An 11842-nucleotide genomic window follows, 5' to 3' on the forward strand; every position below is an offset into this window, starting at 1 on the left:
TTATTAACACGGTTACAGCTACTTGGTGAGCGTTACCCCTGTAGGTTTACCTCAGGTAACTTATTATTAACAAGGTTATGGCTACTTGGTGAGCATTAACCCTGTAGGTTTACCTCAGGTAACTTATTATTAACAAGGTTACGGCTACTTGGTGAGCGTTAACCCTGTAGGTTTACCTCAGGTAACTTATTATTAACAAGGTTACGGCTACTTGGTGAGCATTAACCCTGTAGGTTTACCTCAGGTAACTTATTATTAACACGGTTACAGCTACTTGGTGAGCGTGCACACTGTTCACCTGATTACACGTTGTGGTCACCTATAGTGAGGTGAGACACAGTTTTAGAGGCGATGGCTGGCGGATAGCCATCAAACATTAAACATTTTCTGGTCATGGTTAACCATATTTGTTTTAAGAAAAAAGTGTACAATCTAAACAAAACGCAAGTCCCTGTCCTCTTTTTCAAGATGTGGCCGATTTTAAACAGCCAGAAGACATTTTTTAATTAAGAAATAACCATTTTTTTGAGGACTTGTGGTTTCTAAATGGCTGCTGGATAATTTGATATGCATCGAAATCTTCGTTCATAGGCATCAAATTGAGCGAATGCTGCGCAGGTTCACTGAGTTGCAAACCAAATGGGTATAATGGGGTGATTGTTGTATAATCTGGTGGTCTAGCTAATGGATTTGTAGATCAGACGCAGTTGCTACCTCAGATTATGAGCCTAAGCCTAGCAAGTGTCATGAAGTGTCAGGTCTCCCGCAGTGGTCTAAGGCCACTAGAGATCCTGGTTCGAATCCAGACTGTTGTAGCCGGTCTGCTAAATGACGTAAATGTGATTAATGAGTTATGTAGTACCCACATATGGCCACAAGGAGGAGCAAGAGTGCCATAAACCCATACTGTTTTTTGCCATATAAACACTAAACCTAACAATCAATCAAATGTATTTATAAAGCTCTTTTTACACCAGCAGATGTCACAAAGTGCTATACAGAAACTCTAACCCTACTTATAACCTATTTTAGCATACAATTATAGTATTATTTTGTTACTCAAAACCTGTCTAAGCGTTTTGCTTTTTTTTTTTTAATTAGTTATTTTATGATATTTATTATTGCAAGGCAGAACACTTAGACACATTTGTGTTATTTTTCTAATATGGTTTGAATTGGGTGACCTAGTAACCTCTGTGTGAAAGTCCAGCAATTGCCATGGGATAGGTGGGGCAGGTTTGAGACTGATCAAAGGAATTAACAAGAAAAATACACTTTATTTTTCAGCTGCCTCACTAATGTCCGTACGTAAATTAATAACTTGTAATGCTAAATATTTCCAATAGATGGCAGCATAAGACCATGAAGCATCAGTTATAGGCTACAAGCAGCAATATGTTTGACATAAAATAGCATGCAACCAAATACTATATGTCCCATGTCTAAAATGGTCACTCATTACTTTAGTTAGCTATATATCTCGTATTAGGCCTGTGATGCTTTTGGAAGAGCAATTAAATAGTGACTATAGCAGGTGTTGAACCCCGGGTAAATAATCACTAGTCAGATGCTCCAACCTCAACCCTAGTATACATGCATTATGAAATATCTAATATTGCGATTAAACAACCTCGGAATAGATAAGACAAGAGTGCGTCTTCCAGCCGGCCAATAAATTACATCATGTAACCCTCCCGGTAAGCAAATGTACCTCAACATGCCCCTCGCTTGTGCTAGAAGGCAGAGTGCTCGCTGCCGCTGACGGCACAAGCTTTTAGGAGTAAATAACCTATAGAGTAATAATAAACATCACAGTAATGTGTTAAATGCTTTTTCAGTCAGAACTACTTATTTCTCTGAGAGTGAGACAGATATATATTAATACTGTGTAAAACCTAGCAGTACTACTTATTTCTCTGAGAGTGAGGAAGATATATTATTACAGTGTAAAACCTAGCAGTACTACTTATTTCTCTGAGAGTGAGGCAGATATATATTATTACTGCGTAAAACCTAGCAGTACTACTTATTTCTCTGATAGTGAGGCAGATATATAGCATTTTGCAAAAAAACATGATTATTTGTCTGTCTGAAATGAAACCATCAAGTGATAGATTTTAAACAAATACATGTCTGTCGTTGAACAATCCCATGCCATGATTAGATAGTGAAAAAACACACCAATCTCTTTCATAATTTCTTTAAACAATAAAAGATAATTTACCAACATTTCTGAAAATTGATATATAGCGTTTTGGAATGAAACTCTTCTTATGTTTCCCCATCTGAGCTCAGAGTAGATGAGAGATGTAATGTTTGTCTCTGTTGTGTTGAAGTCCAATCAAGCAGGAGAGACCAGCCTCCACTGTACCCAGCTGTGTGTCCATGAAGAGTGACCGGTCTATGGTTCAACCTATAGTGTTTAGAGAGGGAGACTTTTCTAACCTAAACCTTTTTTCCATTTTCATAGTCCTGAAACAATATTAAACTAACACAACATTCCCTCCCTGTGTGTGTGTGTGTGTGTGTGTGTGTGTGTGTGTGTGTGTGTGTACTCCCTGGATGAGGAGATGTAATCTGATGTTTTGTCCACAGAAACCAACAGGAGAGATCAGAGTCAGAGATTCTCAGTGGTCAGTCTTCCCAGAGTCATCAAACAGACCTGGCCTCCATATTCAGTGTATGTGGTCCTGTTATGTACATTTGTTTTTGTTTACCTCAAGTAAAGGTGATCTGTCAATCATTCGTTAATGAGAAAGCATTTAGTCTCTTGCTTAACTGATTTACTTGATTTATTTCAGTTGCTTGAAGAGAATATTATGACATTTGTGAAGAACGAGCTGAAGATGTTCAAGAGGATTCTTAGTCCAGAACTCCCAGAAGGCTTTGAGAGTCAGAAGCAGGATAAGGAAGTGGTGGATGCTGAAGATGAGAAGCAGGAGAGCATTGCCAGAGAGGGGGCTCTGAAGATCACACTGCACGTCCTGAGGAAAATGAACCAGAAGGAGCTTGCTGACACACTGGAGAAAAGTAAGAGCTGTCTGCCTCATGTTGAATGCTGTTTTAGAACATTTAAAAGCTGTAGCTAAAGTACAGCTAAAGTAGCTGTGTAACTCAGTGATATTGTAGCAGCCTTAACACAACACCTAGTGACCTCATCAAGTAGCAGCAGGGATGTGTTGTGTTGATTCATTTAGACAGAGAGAAGAGGAGAGACAGAGGAGAGAGAGAGAGAGAGACAGAGGAGAGAGAGAGGACCTCTGAAGAGAGAGAGAGAGAGAGAGAGAGAGAGAGAGAGAGAGAGAGAGAGAGAGAGAGTCTGTAATGCATTATGAAAACATTTATACAGTCAGTTGAGCGAAATAATTATTATAATTTAAAATGTCATAACAGTCCTAGAATACTGTAGGCTTTAAATCAGACGTAATATTAATATCCTCCGTGTTATTTCTTCATTCAGATGAGCTTGCTGTGATTTGCCAACGTGAACTCAAATCTAATCTAAAGAAGAAGTTTCAATGTGTATTTGAGGGGATCGCTAAACAAGGAAACCCAACACTTCTCAATAAGATCTACACAGAGCTCTACATCACAGAGGGTGGAACAGGAGAGGTCAATAATGAACATGAGCTGAGACAGATTGAGACAACAACCAGGAAACAAGCAAGACCAGAGACTGCAATCAAATGTAACGACATCTTCAAACCCTTAACTGGACAAGACAAACTTATCAGAACTGTGCTGACAAAGGGAGTCGCTGGCATTGGAAAAACAGTCTCTGTGCAGAAGTTCATTCTGGACTGGGCTGAAGGAAAAGCAAATCAGGATGTCCAATTTGTATTTTCATTCCCTTTTCGGGAGCTGAATTTGATGAAAAAGGAAAAACACACTTTGATTGCACTTCTCAATCACTTCTCAATGGAAACCAAAGAGTCAAGAATCTCCAACTACGACAAGTACAAAGTTCTGTTCATCTTTGATGGTCTGGATGAGTGCCGACTGCCCCTAGACTTCCAGAAGAACAAGATCTGTTGTGACGTCACAGAGTCAACGTCAGTGGATGTTCTGCTGACAAATCTCATCAAGGGAAATCTGCTTCCCTCTGCTCTCCTCTGGATAACTACCCGACCTGCAGCAGCCAATAAGATCCCTTCAGTGTGTGTTGACCAGGTGACAGAGGTACGAGGGTTCAATGACCCACAGAAGGAGGAGTACTTCAGGAAGAGATTCAGTGATGAGGACCTGGCCAGCAGAATCATCTCACACATAAAGACATCAAGGAGCCTCCACATCATGTGCCACATTCCAGTCTTCTGTTGGATTTCTGCAACAGTCCTTGAACACATGCTGAAACATAAGACAGAAGAGATGCCCAAGACTCTGACTGAGATGTATTCACACCTTGTGGAGTTTCATACCAAACAGAAGAATGAAAAGTATATTGGGAAAGAAGAAACGGGTCCACACTGGAATAAAGAGAGCATTCTGTCACTGGGAAAACTGGCTTTTCAACAGCTTGTGAAGGGCAATCTGATTTTCTATGAAGAAGACCTGAAAGAGGCTGGCATTGATGTCAATGAAGCCTCAGTGTACTTAGGATTGTGTACACAGCTCTTTAAAGAGGAATGTGGGCTGTACCAGGACAAGGTGTACTGCTTTGTGCATCTGAGCATTCAGGAGTTTCTGGCTGCTGTATATGTGTTCCTCTCATTCATCAACAACAATGAGAATCTAATGGCGGAACAGCAATCAAAGTCCAGCAACTTTTCTGTGAGGATCAGAAACAAGCCTGAAGTTACTGTCTACAAGAGTGCTGTGGATAAAGCCTTACAAAGTGAGACAGGAAACCTGGACCTTTTCCTCCGCTTCCTTCTGGGCCTTTCACTGGAGTCCAATCAGAAGTACTTACGAGGTCTCCTGACAAAGACAAGAAGCAGCTCACAGAGCCATGAAGAAACAGTCAAGTACATCAAGGAGAAGATCAGGGAGAATCCCTCTCCAGAGAGGTGCATCAATCTGTTCCACTGTCTGAATGAACTGAATGACCATTCTCTAGTGAAGGAGATACAAAGCTTCCTTAGATCAGGAAGTCTCTCAGAAGCCAAACTGTCACCTGCACAGTGGTCAGCTCTGGTCTTTGTGTTGCTGACTTCAGAAAAGGAGCTGGATGTGTTTGACCTGAAGAAATACTCCAGATCAGAGAAAGGTCTTCTGAGGCTGCTGCCAGTGGTCAAAGCCTCCAGAGCTGCTCTGTGAGTACATAAAATGACATTTAAGTACTAATCATCAGGAAGAAATATTCAGTTTAGAGAAATATATGTATTATAATATGTATATAATATTCTATTGAAAAACATATTGAATCAATGCATTGATGTTCACATTAGTATAACAATATGACCATACAATTCTAGGAGACGGAAGATGAATCTATATGTTGTTTAAGAGAATAAACCAAATGCATCTGCCATTGTCCTTCTACACTACTGGTGTTAAATTAACAGTGTGTTTGTGAAATCATGATGATCTCTCTGTCAGGCTGTCAGGCTGTGGAGTCACAGAGGAAGGCTGTGCTTCTCTGGTCTCAGCTCTGAAGTCAAACCCCTCACACCTGAGAGAGCTGGATCTGAGTAACAATGACCTGAAGGATTCAGGAGTGGAGCTGCTCTCTGCTGGACTGGGGAATCCCCACTGTAAACTGGAGACTCTGAGGTCAGTATTCCTATAGTTGGTCAACAAGTGATAACTGTTCACCACATCCACATGTGTTTACCAGGCACACATAGTCCACATCATATGTGTTTGTATAGTGAACCTTACAGTTTTACATTTGGTGCTATGCTCCAGCATTTTGGATTTCAGATAGAATGTTTCATATTAGGCAACAGTACAGAATGTCACCTTTTATTTGAGGTTTTTCATACATATCTGTTTTACTGTTTAGAAATGAAAGCACTTTATGTATCTTGTTCTCCCATTTGAAAAAGTAGTTATAATTTGGACATATTCACTTATATTGTATTAAAGTAGTCCTAAGTTTAGTATTTGGTCCCATATTCCTTACCTACTTTCTCACTCATTATTATTCATGATTCATTCATGATTTTTCTTAATCATGTCATCATCAGGATTAATTTAGTAATGTTTAGAAACATGTTATCTACTCACTTAGACAGAAAATTACTCCAGTCATCATTCACCAGTCAGTTACTATTGGACAAAACATAACCCAAAACACAACCAAAACAAACTGCAAATGCAACCAACGAGTTTGGGACCAAATACTAAACTTTTGACTACTTTAATACACTATAAGTGAATTGGTCAGAATACTTATGACTTCTTCAAATAGGGGACTAGATACATAAAGTCCTTTCATTTCTAAACGGTGAAACAGATATGTATGAAAATACCCTAAATTAAAAGGTGACATTATATACTGTCACCTCATATGAAACATTTGATCTCAAATCCAAAATGCTGGAGTATAGAGCCACATTTAAAATGTTAGCTTCACTGTCAAACTAGATATGGTGTGGACTGTATACTCAATACAATCTAAATCTGATACCTCACTGTCTGTCTTTTGACTGATACTGCTTTTTAAACTGGTCTGGTCAGTCTACTCAAATATTCGTACTATACATTTTTCTCTCTACACACAATATTATGATTTTTTCTAATAATGATATATATATGGCAGGTTTCAGGACACTGGTATAAATGAAAATGTTGAAAAAATATACTTCCACTACTTTCACCACCAAAGAATAGCAGTGTGGTTTTAATATGATTTGACTCTTTGCAGGCTGTCAGGCTGTCTAGTCACAGAGGAAGGCTGTGCTTATCTGGTCTCAGCTCTGAAGTCAAACCCCTCACACCTGAGAGAGCTGGATCTGAGTAACAATGACCTGAAGGATTCAGGAGTGAAGCTGCTCTCTGCTGGACTGGGGAATCCCCACTGTAAACTGGAGACTCTGAGGTCAGTATTCCTGTAGTTGGTCAACAAGTGATAACTGTTCACCAGATCCACATGTGTTTACCAGGCACACATAGTCCACACCATATGTGTTTGGACAGTGAAGCTTACAGTTTTACATTTGGTGCTATACTCCATCATTTTGGATTTGAGATATAATGTTTCATATTAGGCGACAGCATATAATGTCACCTTTTATTTGAGGATATTTTCATACATATCTGTGTTACTGTTTAGAAATGAAAGCACTTTATGTGTCTAGTTCTCCCATTTGAAAAAGTTGTAAGAATTTGGACATATTCACTTATATTGTATTAAAGTAGTCATAAGTTTAGTATTTGGTCCCATATTCCTTACCCACAGTGATTACATCAAGCTTGTGATTCTACAAACTTGTTGAAAGCATTTGCAGTTTGTCTTGGTTGTGTTTTGGATGATGTTTTTCCTGATAGAAAATGAATGGTGAATAATGTCCTGTCATTTTGGAGTCACTTCACTTGTATTGTCAGTAAGAATAGAAGATGTTTCTGAACACTTCTACATTCATGTGGATGCTACCATGATTATGAATAATCATGAATGAATCGTGAATGATGATGAATGAGAAAGTTACAGAGGAACAAGGATCAAACCCCCTCTGTTATTGGTAATGGTGAGAGGTTAGCATGTTTTGTTGTAGCCTCTGTAACTTTCTCACTCATTATTATTCATAATTCATTCATGATTTTTCTTGATCATGGCATCATCAGGATTAATTTAGTAGTGTTTAGAAACATGTTATCTACTCACTAAGACAGAAAATTACTCCAGTCATCATCCACCATTCAGTTACTATTGGGCAAAACATAACCCAAAACACAACCAAAACAAACTGCAAATGCAACCAACGAGTTTGGAACAAAATGCTAAACTTTGAACTACTTTAATACACTATAAGTGAATTGGTCAGAATACTTATGACTTCTTCAAAATGGGGGACTAGATACATAAAGTGCTTTCATTTCTAAACGGTGAAACAGATATGTATGAAAATACCCTCAAATAAAAGGTGACATTATATACTGTCACCTCATATGAAATATTTGATCTGAAATCCAAAATGCTGGAGTATAGAGCCACATTTAAAATGTTAGCTTCACTGTCAAAATAGATATGGTGTGGACTGTATACTCAATACAATCTAAATCTGATACCTCACTGTCTGTCTTTTGACTGATACTGCTTTTTAAACTGCTCTGGTCAGTCTACTCAAATATTTGTACTATACATTTTTCTATCTACAAGCAATATTATGATTTTTTCTAATAATAATATATAAATGGCAGGTTTCAGGACACTGGTATGAATGAAAAAATATACTGCCACTATTTTCACCACCAAAGAAAAGCAGTGTGATTTTAGTATGATTTTACTCTTTGCAGGCTGTCAGGCTGTCTAGTCACAGAGGAAGGCTGTGCTGCTCTGGTCTCAGCTCTGAACTCAAACCCCTCACACCTGAGAGAGCTGGATCTGAGCTACAATGACCTGAAGGATTCAGGAGTGAAGCTGCTCTCTGCTGGACTGGAGGATCCCCACTGTAAACTGGAGACTCTGAGGTCAGTATTCCTGTAGTTGGTCAACAAGTGATAACTGTTCACCAGATCCACATGTGTTTACCAGGCACACATAGTCCACACCATATGTGTTTGGACAGTGAAGATTACAGTTTTACATTTGGTGCTATGCTCCAGCAATTTAGATTTGAGATCAAATGTTTCATATTAGGTGACAGTATATAATGTCACCTTTTATTTGAGAGTATTTTCATACATATCTGTGTAACTGTTTAGAAATGAAAGCACTTTATGTGTCTAGTTCTCCCATTTGAAAAAGTCGTAATAATTTGGACATATTCACTTATATTGTATTAAAGTAGTCATAAGTTTAGTATTTGGTCCCATATTCCTTACCTGCAGTGATTACATCAAGCTTGTGATTCTACAAACTTGTTGAATACATTTGCAGTTTGTTTTGGTTATGTTTTGGATGATGTTTTTCCCAATAGAAACTAAATGGTGAATAATGTCCTGTCATTTTGGAGTCACTTCACTTGTATTGTCAGTAAGAATAGAAGATGTTTCTGAACACTTCTACATTCATGTGGATGCTACTATGATTATGAATAACCATGAATGAATCGTGAATGATGATGAATGAGAAAGTTACAGAGGAACAAAGATCATACCCCCTCTGTTATTGGTAATGGTGAGAGGTTAGCATGTTTTGTTGTAGCCTCCTTAACTTTCTCATTCATTATTATTCATGATTCATTCATGATTTTTCTTAATCATGGCATCATCTGGATTAATTTAGTAGTGTTTAGAAACATGTTATCTACTCACTTAGACAGAAAATTACTCCAGTCATCATCCACCATTCAGTTACTATTGGGCAAAACATAACCCAAAACACAACCAAAACAAATTGCAAATGCAACCAATGAGTTTACAACCAAATACTAAACTTTTGACTACTTTAATACACTATAAGTGAATTGGTCAGAATACTTATGACTTCTTCAAATAGGGGGACTAGATACATAAAGTGCTTTAATTTCTAAATGGTGAAACAGATATGTATTAAAATACCCTCAAATAAAAGGTGACATTATATACTGTCACCTCATATGACACATCTGATCTGAAATCCAAAATGTTGGAGTAAAGAGCCAAATTTAAAATGTTAGCTTCACTGTCAAACTAGATATGGTGTGGACTGTATACTCAATACAATCTAAATCTGATACCTCACTGTCTGTCTTTCGACTCATACTGCTTTTTAAACTGCTCTGGTCAGTCAACTCAAATATTTGGACTATACATTTTTCTCTCTACACACAATATTATGATTTTTTCTAATAATGATATATATATGTCAGGTTTCAGGACACTGGTATAAATTAAAATGTAGAAAAAATATACTGCCACTATTTTGACCACCAAAGAATAGCAGTGTGGTTTTAATATGATTTGACTCTTTGCAGGCTGTCAGGCTGTCTAGTCGCAGAGGAAGGCTGTGCTTCTCTGGTCTCAGCTCTGAAGTCAAACCCCTCACACCTGAGAGAGCTGGACCTGAGCTACAATCACCCAGGAGACTCAGGAGTCAGACTGCTCTCTGCTGGACTGGAGGATCCACACTGCAGACTGGAGAAACTCAAGTATGTAGAGGGTTTATGTCAATGTTCATATCAGACATGTTGGAGTTATCAGGCTAGTTAAGACAAACATTCTGACCACCACTTGGACTAAGTTATATAAAGACTGTGTGTGTGTGTGTGTGTGTGTGTGTGTGTGTGTGTGTGTGTGTGTGTGTCTGTGTCTGTGTGTGTGTGTGTGTGTGTGTGTGAGTGAGTGAGTGAGTGAGGGTGAGTGAGTGTCTGTGTGTGTGTGTGTAGGTCCAGTGTGTGTGTGTGTCCGGTGTGTGTCCGGTGTGTGTACACGTGCACACACACTGGACACACACACACTGGACACACACACAGATTGGACACACACACACACTCACACTGGACACACACACACACACACTGGACACACACATTCACTTGAAAAACACACACAAACACACACACACACTGGACACACACTCACAGGGCACACACACACACACACACACACTGGACACTCACACACAAACAGGACACACACACTGGACACACACACACCACACACACACTGGACACACACACACGCATACTGGACACACACACACACACAGACACACACACACACAGACACACACACACTGGACACACACACAGATTGGACACACACACACGCACAAACACACACACACACTTGACACACACACACACTGGACACACACATTCACTTGACAAACACACACACACACTGAACACACACACTGGACACACACTGAACACTCACACTGGACACAAACTGAACACACACACTGGACACACACACACACACAGGACACACACACACACACACTGGACACACACAAAGAGGACACACATACACACACACTGGACACACACACACACACAAACAGGACACACACACACAAACACACACACTGGACACCACACACAAAACTCACACACTGGACACACACACATACAGACACACACACACTGGACACACACACACACACACACACACACTGGACACACACACAGACAAACATTCTTACCACCGCTTGTACAAAGTATGCTGAATGTGTGTGTGTGTGTGTGTGTGTGTGTGTGAGTTCAGGTGTATCCCTCAATGACTTTCTGTTCTTCTGCTTACCGCTACAGTGTGGAACATGGTGGAGAGAACACAATGAGACCTGGAGTTAGAAAATGTGAGTGTTGACTGCTGTGAAGAATATGACTAAGAATAAGTCTTAATTCAAGTGAAGTCAAAGTCAAAGACCACCATCATTACTTACTTGGTCATATTAAATATCAGCTGTAGTTCTACAGAAGCACAAATCAGGGACACCAAAGTTTACAAAGAGTTGCTTTGACAATGTGTGTGTCTGTGTATGTTGTGGCGTGTTCGTGTTACGTTAGAAATGTGTGTGTGTGTGCGTTCATGCATGAAAGTGTGAGTGTGTATGTGTATCCAGTGTGTATGTGTGTGTTCAGGATGTGTGTGTGTGTGTGTTCAGTGTGTGTGTGTGTTCAGGGTGTGTGTGTGTGTTCAGGGTGTGTGTGTGTTCAGGATGTGTGTGTGTGTCCAGTGTGTGTTCAGGATGTGTGTGTGTGTGTGTGTGTGTGTGTGTTCAGGATGTGAGTGTGTTTCCGGTGTGTGTGTGTGTGTTCAGGATATGTGTGTGTGTGTTCAGTGTGTGTGTGTGTGTGTGTGTTTGTGTGTG

At 39.4% G+C, this 11842-nt stretch overlaps 1 protein-coding gene across 1 annotated transcript; it reads left to right on the plus strand.

Annotated features, from left to right (window-relative positions):
* Positions 1 to 2819: 2819 nt before the first annotated feature.
* On the plus strand, positions 2820 to 11326 carry LOC311118055 (NLR family CARD domain-containing protein 3-like; the record flags this gene model as incomplete). Its single annotated transcript, XM_084192930.1, has 5 exons — positions 2820 to 3030; positions 3461 to 5252; positions 6809 to 6982; positions 10002 to 10175; positions 11280 to 11326. Coding segments are annotated over 5 exons (2398 nt in total), but the record flags the coding sequence as incomplete, so codon positions are not given.
* Between the last annotated feature and the right edge of the window lie 516 nt (positions 11327 to 11842).

Source organism: Coregonus lavaretus (genome assembly GCF_964263955.1).
Source record: "Coregonus lavaretus genome assembly, contig: HAP1_SCAFFOLD_664, whole genome shotgun sequence".
NCBI classification, from domain to species: domain Eukaryota; kingdom Metazoa; phylum Chordata; class Actinopteri; order Salmoniformes; family Salmonidae; genus Coregonus; species Coregonus lavaretus.